This window comes from Pimephales promelas, chromosome 18, assembly GCF_988280905.1.
Source record: "Pimephales promelas chromosome 18, fPimPro1.hap1.1, whole genome shotgun sequence".
Classification (NCBI taxonomy): Eukaryota; Metazoa; Chordata; class Actinopteri; order Cypriniformes; family Leuciscidae; genus Pimephales; species Pimephales promelas.
The window spans coordinates 26744833-26754932 of NC_142786.1; the positions used below are offsets into that span (position 1 = coordinate 26744833).

At 35.8% G+C, this 10100-nt stretch overlaps 1 protein-coding gene across 1 annotated transcript; it reads right to left on the reverse strand.

Annotated features, from left to right (window-relative positions):
* Positions 1 to 2349: 2349 nt before the first annotated feature.
* rp9 (RP9 pre-mRNA splicing factor) lies at positions 2350 to 9831 on the reverse strand. The gene is made up of 6 exons (XM_039681221.2): positions 9539 to 9831; positions 9371 to 9401; positions 8596 to 8725; positions 7502 to 7593; positions 5177 to 5238; positions 2350 to 2954 (listed from the first exon to the last, which is right to left on the reverse strand). Exons 1-6 carry the CDS (start codon positions 9685 to 9687, stop codon positions 2744 to 2746), a joined length of 675 nt encoding a protein of 224 aa, XP_039537155.1. The 5' UTR covers positions 9688 to 9831; the 3' UTR covers positions 2350 to 2743.
* Positions 9832 to 10100: the final 269 nt, after the last annotated feature.

Here is a 10100-nt window from a genome sequence, read left to right on the forward strand (position 1 = left end):
AAAAGATTATGTAAACTGAAATCCAGTCATGCAATACCACCGTGCTTCAGTCCATGACAGCAGAGGTGATGTCACCTTTAGTTTTTCTCTCTATAAAAAACATTATGCAAATACACATAATGGATCAGTCTCTACAACAGCTCTTCTCTGAATGCTGTGACATTATTTGGATTTTTTGGACAATGTGAAATGAACAACTCAAGTTCTTTAGGAAACCTAAAACCCAAAACCAAACCCATACTCTGCATCACAAAAACAGCACAGATGATTATAACAAATGCACATGATCTATAATTCTGATTCAATATACTTTAAAAGTATATTTGCATCAAATTTGCATAATAAATAAATGTAATGAGTGTAAATGAATTGTAATTTGTAATTTATTTTATTGTAAATACACTGTGTCTATGTTAGGGCTGTGAAATCAATTAATCGCATCTAACATAATAGGTTGTGTTTGTAAAATGTGTGTGTGTGTGTGTGTGTGTGTCTACAGAGGTGGACAGTAACAAAGTACTGTACTTTACTAGAGAAATATTTTTCTGGAAACTTTTTACTTTAACTTCACTACATTTGAAAGACAAATATCATACTTTTTACTCCACTATTCATTTCTTTCAAGGTCCTTAAGTAGAATGTCAGTCATGTGATGATTTTGGTTGCAAGGAGTTGCATTTTGGTTGGAAATGAGTCACATTGACGTCAGAACCCTATGTTGAATTGATGTCCAACCATTTTGGTCAACAACAATACATTTTTCAACAACAAGGTCTGTCCAACGTTGGAGGTAAACGTCAATCTGACGTTGGATTCCGACATCAACCTGATTTTCATTTTCACCGTTGGGTTCGGTCTTCTAAATGCAAATTTTGTCATTGTTTTGGAGCACACTAGCTCCAAGCAGGCTAACATATTCATACTTAAAGCCATATATATATATATATATAGGGCACTATTTGAGGGAACCATTGTGGACATCATTGAGTGCACTTATCAATCTCACATTCAATCCCACTACTGGAACTGTGTTAAGGGTTAAGTGTCTTGCTCTGGGACACATTGGTGTCTCACAGTGGATTCAAACCCGGGTCTCTCACACCAAAGGCATGCGTCATATCCACTGTGCCATCACCACCCCATATTTATGTGTGTTTGTAATTGGTATATAATAATATTCGGTTGTTAAGTCGTGACGTAATCACGCTCTGATAATACTGTTTCCGGGTCCAAATGCTGGGTCCTCTCTATCTGCTTACCGCTTTTGCCGTGTCCCATGTTGTTTAAATAGATCGGAGTTAAAAAAAAAAACAAGTGACATTCAACTGTCATTCTACCGCTTTCCCTGTGACGAGAAAGAAAAGAAAAAATGGCTGCAGTTGATAAGGATGAGCTACACTAATCACCCTATTGGAGTTAAAAGAGTTTAAACCTTTTTTGACTGCCAAGGGTGCATCACTAAAGTAGGACGTGATTGTAAATAAATTAACAGGTTCCGCCATTGTAACGTTAATTAGATATGGACGAGCGGAGCGCTTGGACCCGGAAGAGGCTAAACGTCACGCGTGACGTCAGACTTAACAACCGAATAATTCATTTATTTATATATAATTTATTAATATTTTTGTAGGCTAAATTGTTGTGCTGGAATTTTATGTAAAAATCTAACTTTAAATAACACTTGTCTAGAGTAAACCAATATTTAAACCGTGGGGAACTCATTTGTGACATTCACGGCTTGATAAAAAGGGAACGCGTCACATAAACACACATTTCTAATGGCCCTGCCCAGACCAGAACAAAGGGGAATACAATGAAAAGAGAGGAACTAAAAAGGAAACATGCTTTCATTACCAGTACAAACTCATTCTGAAGGTGAGCGCTAGTTAACGACTTAACAAATAAAGCCTTGATAGCCAGTCATAGACTGTATTTTGACGTTGATTTATGCTATTAATATGAATATTTAAGAATAATTCATTATGGTTTTCTTTTAAATAGTCTCAAAATTGAATCTGCATTATGAAGATCTTCTTTGATCAAATATGATACAAAATGGCACATGTCCTCCAACGACAACCGCAGGACTCCGGATTTCAGCGACGAGATCAAAGCAAAAGCATCCTTTCCCCTCTCAATAAACCTCTCTGGTGATATGAATGATGTGCAAACCATTGTCAGCCATTCAAGAGGTGCTAATTGGCTGCACTATACGTACCACAGCCAGATGCAGAGGCCCCGGAAACAGAGGATGACGTGAATTCACACTTGTAATTTGAGTTGCAAGATCCTATAAATCCTCAAAATCTCATTGGGACCAATCAGATTACCATAAAAAGACGCTGTAAATGCTGAACAGTCATCGATTTATTTGCATGACTTTTATGGACGTCACTATTCAAGACAGCAGATGGGCATGTATCATAAGCTCTCGTCACTTATTTTCACAGTGACACATTCTCAAAATGTAAGTGAATACATTCAGAAACTCTGTTCACCTCCAATAAGCCCAAGGAACAAACAGCCGGATAAGGAACAGCTATAGGAAATCTGATAAAGATGCATATATCCTAAGCATTCCATGCGACAGAGTGGGATTAATGCACCCATGAATTATTAAGCAGACATGAAGATGGCCTGGGGAACTGATGGGAAGCCTCCTGTGTATACTTGATAGGGCTGACACACTATTGCAGAGCTTCTAATGATGAGCACTGAGACATCCAGACCACTGGCCCCTGTTTCAGTCTGAGTCTGAGTCATTGCTAGCCTTGGCCGTGTGCTTCTTTTTCTTCTTGTGTTTCTTCTTTTCTTTCTTCCTCTTCTCCTTTTCTTTCTTCCTCTTCTCCTTTTTCTTCTTCTTCTTCCGGTTGTGATCAGAGGAGGCAGAGGAAGTTGAGGAGGAGTCAGAGTCAGAGGTGGTGTCTTGAAGCAGCTGTTTCAACTGCTGGATCCTACAGTGAGTTAAAACTACAAAATTATTTTCTATATATTATTATTATTATAAATATATTATAAACATTTGTGTATCTATAGTCTTATACATACACACAAATAATATTTCTAACATATTTGTAATAGTATTGTTTAATAAATATGTATACACATAGTTTATACAAACAAATATAAATAATTTTTAATATATATATATATATATATATATATATATATATGTGTGTATATTCATATAAACATGTGCACAAAAGTTTTAGATCAGTAAGATTTTATGTTTTTAAATGTCTCTTCTGCTCACCAAGGCAAACAATAATATTGTGAAATATTATGACAATTTAAAATGACTGTTTTCTATTTTAAAATGTAATTTGAACACATAAGAACTCTATTTTTAACTAAATTCAATTGCTATTGATTTGGGCATAAGAGGAAGCAGAAAACACAGGCACCTTCTGACAGCCACTGCCAAACCGTCCTGAAACTATTAACAATTCATCAGATCACTGCTGTTCAGAGGGTTCACATCCTCTAACAGAACCGCACAACCCCGTTTTAGCTTTGCTTTCATTCACTACATGCTGTGAAGACTGCATCAATGTTAAAGCGGCTGATTTCTGACTTTCAACTTTTTTTATACCAAGCTACTCCTTGTTTTCTAACATCCTGCTGAAATATTCAAAATTTCCAGTCCCATGGGAATGTTTAGTAACAGTTCTGTGGCATAAATGTGGAGTTCAGCAATGTACGAACAAAATAATCTGTCAAAACGGCCCACAATGGGTTTACATCCCACGTAACAGTTTCTAATTACTCCCATGTAGCAGGAGCTCTTGTCACCACATAACAGAAGTTAATCACAGTGGAGTAAAGAGTTACGTAATCGTCTGCAACAGGGTTCTTTTGTTAAACTGACACAACTCATCAACACTGGCCTCTGAGAGACCTCAACGCACCAAATACCTTTTTTAAAAAGCAGATCCAGCAAAGGCTGAACATTATTAAAAGATCCTCATCTCATAGACACACACTACCGTTCAAAAGTTTGGGGTTGGTAAGATTACATTTTTAGTAAGAAGCATTAAATTGATCAAATGACACATTAAAAGACATTTATTATGTTGCAACAGATTTCTAGTTCAAATAAAAGCAGTTCTTTAGAACTTTCCATTCATCAAAGAATCCTGGAAAGAAAATCAGTTTTCACAAAAATCATGTTTCTTGAGCAAAATCAGCATATTAGAATGATTTTGAAGGATTATGTGACTGAAAACTGGAGTAATGATGCTGAAAATTCAGTGTTGCATCACAGGACTAAATTAGATTTGAAAATATATTAAAGCTCCAGTCCGTAGCTTTTCTGGGTTAAAAATGACCCAAAATACATATTTGAGAAAATACATAACCAGACAGTGTTTAAGATGTAACGATTCAATCGCAACCGTGATTGCAAACGGTTGAAAAATCGATAAAAATGTGTCACGGTTCAAGTCGGTTGAAATGTTAAACGAATCGCGATACACGTTTTAAACAGCAGGGCGCGTTTACTGTATAGCCTACTGTGAAGTTGTGAACCTCGCTTTACAGGCAAAATAGCAGCGAGCACACTGGTGTGAAGCTAGTGAGTGTTTTCACTTCATTCATGGAACTTGATCTTATGTGAGCCAAGCTCAACTTCCATAGGAATGAACTGAAAACGCTCGGTGTGCTCCACTCGCGCCACGCCAGTTTGTGCCATATAGCGTATACGCGCCATCAAACAGTAGACATGGCGACGGCAAGCGTAGATGCTGACTCATTCAAATCGGAGGGGTGGCGTAATTTTGACTTTCTGTAGACTAATAATAATCTCCACCGTGAGAAACGCCAATCACCTATACAGTAAACGCCCCCTGCTGTTTAAAACGTGTATCGCGATTCGCGACAACACAGAGATGGCGACAAAGAGGAAAAAGGCCGGACTGCAGCTTTAAAATAGACAACAGTTATTTAAAATTGTAATAATTTATTTAACAATATTATTGTTTGTACTGATCAAACAAATGCAGCCTTGGTGAGCATGAGAAAAAAATAACCTTTTACAAAATCGTACTGATTCCAAACTTTTGAACATTGAATGGTAAATTGTGTCTACCCTTATAGCCTTTGAAAGTTGTTTAAATGCAACATGCAACAATTTTATTTGAGTTTCACACAGTCTCAATATGTATAAAACTTGACGTACCTTGTCTCTTTTTCATTGCGTTTGTTTTCTCGAATGATATCGTACATTGGATCCTCATGTGCCTTTGAAAGAATCACAGAAATGTTATGAACATTCATAAGCTTCAGTTATAGTTTTTTTTATATGTTGTGCAGTGAATATGGCAGTCATTATGGACTTATACTTACACCTAGTGGTCACAAAAATAAACGTTTAGGTTTGTATGCTAGCAACAGCATCTGACAATAATAAAGGGGATACAGAGATCATTCATAGTAGGCTGGCCATGTGACTTCAACATGTTGGACTCCATGAGGCGACCCGCTCCATGTAAATAAATCCACTTTTATTAGGCCTATTAATTTATAATTTATTTTTTTAAAGGACAATTCATCTATTTATAAGGAAAATAATACTGAGTGTACCTTTCAGAGCTTTGCAAAGAGCTGGTATTGAAGGTTGTGGGAGTAAACACTTTGCCTGTACACAGACAGACTCTTTGAATAAGAAAGTATATCTTTATACCCCCTGCAGTACTTTTATTAATATTTTTATATTACCACCTCATTGGCAGCTTTATTTTTTATTTATTTATGTCTTTCTTCTGTTTTATTTTTTATGTATAATTGTATAATATTTAATACTTACATTTGAATAAAAGTTCATGTATAATGTTAATGTTTATTCAATAAAAAAAAGATATCACAACCACATGGCATGAGAGATAAAAGAAAAAAATCTAATCTCTAAAATCTCAATCTCTAAAAACGTTCTTAAAAAAATGTTCAAACCCTATATATGTGAGGCCAAAGTTTTTAACCAGGCTTTAAGTCAAGGTTACCATACATGCTTTTACTTGAACCGATTCAAGTTTTATAGATTTTCAACCGGTTGCGACTGAATCGTTACATCCCTATGAATGACAGTATCCACACCGGCGGCGTGACTGACAGTCTAACAGTCTCATCAAACATTGTGTTCATCCACCAATGCCGCGTTGAGGGTGTTGAAGTACAACTCGCGTAAAGTTGATAATTCTGCGAATAACTGCAATTGCAGATTTCGAACAGAGATGGCGACAAAGAGGAAAAAGGCCGGACTGCAGCTTTACTTCCCGGGTTTTATACGTCACTAACCCACATCAACCCTCCCTCCAGAACGGAATATGCAAGAAATGGGGCATGGCCATATTTCTATGGCTTTGTATAAGAGGAAGAGTTCTAGTGAGATTGCCAGGTAGCCACTTAGTTATGCTATTTCGTGTGTCAAACACGTACAAAGATTGTGGACCTGAATTTGTAATTATGTACTAATTTTGTAAATGTGTTTTCCATGTATACTTTATGACGTAACTTTTTCGATTTGATCAAGAACCTAATGCCAACACTGTTTGTAGTAGCCAGTTATTTCAAAGCTATTTTGTGTGTATAAAGTTTTAAAAAAGTGGAGGTTCAAAAAAAAGTAAAATAAGTTTTCTGAATAGATAAACGGTTGTTCATAACTTTAAAAAACAAAATGTTACAAAATGTTAAATCAGAAGAAAACGGTCTCTCAAAAGCTAACAGTAAGTAACAGTGTATCAGAATTATAATATAATAGGCTAATAGAATAATATAAAAATGTACCATTCAGAAACATTTTGTAAGAGCCGTGTTTGGGGAGGTTCTGCTTGACTCTCTTTATCGCCGCTTTCTGGGTCAGATTCCAACCCAGTCTCATGAAAGTGCGTATCTATACAACGAATGTCATTTCTTGTGCAATTTATGCGGCAAAAATGTTTTTTTTTTTGCGTGCATATGCTACACACTGAAAACCCCTTGGGTAGATTTAGGGGGGAGGGGGTGGGTATGCACATGAAAACTGCGTTTCATATAGATGCAAAAACTATTTTTGGCGTATAAATCGCATGAGAAATGACATTCGTTCTATAGATACGAACTTTCATGAGACCGGGCTCCTGATTCTGGCTCAAACTAATACGGCAGTATTGACAATATTATTTACATTTGACCGGGAACACATGCAATTTTCACCTGTAAAGGTAATGGGCATGAAGTTTCCTAACAACGTGCACTACGCAGTTTAGCCAATCACAACACACCGGCCCAACTAACCAATCTGAGCTCATAGAATTTCAGGTTTCATAGAATCAGGAAGTCAACTGGTCATTCAAATGACAGAGGAGAAACAATAAAGGTGAAATTTATGAAAAATAAGACTTAAAAAAACAACAACACAAAGACATGTTATATTGCACCCCATAAACACAATCATGTAAAGAAAAAAAGCAGTAAACCACCCCTTTAACTGCAGCAGTGTAAAAAGTAGGCCATGTGTGTCACTTACTACTCTGAACTGCTCCAGTTTCTGGTTGCCTTTGATGAAGAACGGACATTCTTTGTCTCCCGTTCTGTGGCCGTACTGTTTACATCTCCAGCCTACACACAGTTTGCTTTCTCAGTGACTTTCATCCACACAGCAAAACATCATTTGTCGCTAAAAGTTACAGGCATCAATTTTATATTAAAAAAAGCCAGCAGAAACTCAAGTTTATGTTTTAATTATATATTGCACAAAAACTTTTCTATATACACGACCAGTCAAGAGACTATGGAAGGTTGTTTCAGCCACGTTATAGGGGAAAAGTATGAATTGTGAGTTGTAAGCTCGAAATTGTGAGATATAAACATAATTCTGACTATCTCGCAATACAGTGCTGCAAAGATTAATTCGCCACTGGTTCCCTTGAGATTTTCCAATGGGGTTTTATAATGGTTTTTATTTATGAGTAAAATAAAGCCTGTGGTAAATATAACATGATGATACTTTGACATTTTGTTCTGACTTTTTTCCGTCAGAATTCAGAGCTCAACTCACTATTCTGACTTTTTTTCATACAATTACATTTTTATAAGTCTCAAATCTGACTTTTTGTCACAATTGTCAGATATAAACTCACGATAAAGGTATTTTGCAACTTTCTCACAATTCTGACTTTTTTCCTCACAATTGGAAGATTATACCACACAATTATGATTTCTCACAATTACAAATTTATATCTTGCAATTCGCACTTTATTTCTCACAATTGTGAGGTCATAACTCGTGATTTCAAGAACAAAGTCAGAAGTGTGAGATACAATTTTTATTTCATTTTTAATTGGGATACACTTCTGACCTTTTTTTCCTTTAAAAGTTCATGTTTTTATCTCATAATTCTATTTTCTCCCAAATCTGAATCTATGTTTCACAATTCTGTTTTTTTTTTCCTGCGAAGAAAAAGTCACAATTACCTTTACCTTACTATTACCACTATTATATTTTATTACGTGGCAGAAAGACACTTCCATAAAAGAAACACCTACTCGTTTTAATTCAGAAGTTCAATTTAGATCACAAAAAAATTCTTAAAAAGTAAATATATCTGAAAGTTTGCTTACACTGCATGACCTTAACCTCTTTTCCCAGAGGCATCCACAGTCCTTTAGTGGGAGCGTGAGCCAAGAAGTTCCTGGCGTCTTCATTACCAGGGTCATTGGGAATACAGTCCTCTGGTTTGAAATCATCTTCCTGCAAAAGGATTTCTGTGTGTATTGCAAAATGCCTACTTATTTCTAATCCTTTACATGAACTCTGACAACTAGTAGTGGTGACACTTTATTTTACAGTGTCCTTGTTACATATATTACAGGTGCTTGCTTACTAATAACATTATATTATGCATAATTGTATGCAAGTAAATGGTAAATGGTAAACCCAAACTCTATAGCAAGTACATATTGTTAAAGGGATATTTCACTTTGGAATTAATTTGTGGTATGTTTTAGAGTACCTCATGGGCATCCAAGATATAGGTGTCTTTGTTTCCGCAGTAGTGACCGTTCGTGTCTATCAGTCATATAATGGAGGTCTATGGTCACCACCTCAAAGAGCATGCACAGAGAATTCTATGACCTCTATTATATGACCTGACAGACAAGAACGGTTTGACAAAAAAATATCAAAATTGAAACTACTGCGGAAACAAAGACACCTACATTTTGGATGCCCTTGAGGTAAGCTAAAACATACCAAAAGTAATTTTAAAGTGAACTATCCCTTTACTTAAATGTTTGCAATACACTGCAACAATGACACCCTAAAATGAAGTGCAACGCAACTTGTTCATGGTATATTCGCAGCATTTAATGGTAACACTTCAAGCCATGACCAAACCTTTATGAACCCAGGAGGAGGATTTTCATAGCTGAAAGGAAAAATAAAAAATAAAGTAATAACATAAACTAAAGTGGAACCGAATGCTACAGAAGTTCAGATAATACAAAAACTCTAAGTTATACAAAATAATTACCAATACCAAACGGATGTTATGCAAATACTCACAAAGTCTCCACATGCTTGAGTTTCTGCACCTCTTGAATCAGTTTTCTGGTTTGGTTCTTGAATGTGTCATCATCTTGTTTAGACTCCTTGTGTTTCTTTCGTTCATGTCTGTCCTCGTGATGCTCTCGGCTTCGTTTGCGAGCTGACATTGTACAATCGTTGGAGATAGTTTCTGGTATATCTACAATCGCATTTTATATTCAGAAAGTTAATTTTTCAGTGTAATGATGATTGTAAACTAAAGGTACATACAAAGGGTACATACATATGAGCGTCTGTTTAACCACTTCCGGGTGAAAATGCTTTTTCAAAATAAAAGGCTCCTAAAATGTGCATTGAGATTTTAAAAACACTACAGCGAGTCGAAGATAAAACTTCTAAAACCAATTATATAATTTAAGAGCATTATTTTTAATGTGTATTCGCACTTTTACAGTAAATGACTCTATTTTATAGGATATTGACTGCTTGCTTTTGAACTTTTTTTATTACCAGAAACTGGGAGAGTTGACATAAGAAGTTTAACCACAGTTCATTTTATGTCTCCAGTTTTCTACAAGTA

Bases quoted from the DNA above. Each gene is read 5' to 3' on its own strand.
- rp9 (XM_039681221.2), bottom strand. From the start codon at position 9,687: ATGTCAGCTCGCAAACGAAGCCGAGAGCATCACGAGGACAGACATGAA. The intron at 8,726-9,370 runs GTTTGGTCATGG...ATCCTTTTGCAG, and splicing joins CTCCTCCTGGGTTCATAAAG to GAAGATGATTTCAAACCAGA. The intron at 5,239-7,501 runs GTAAGTGACACA...ATTCTTTCAAAG, and splicing joins AACTGGAGCAGTTCAGAGTA to GCACATGAGGATCCAATGTA.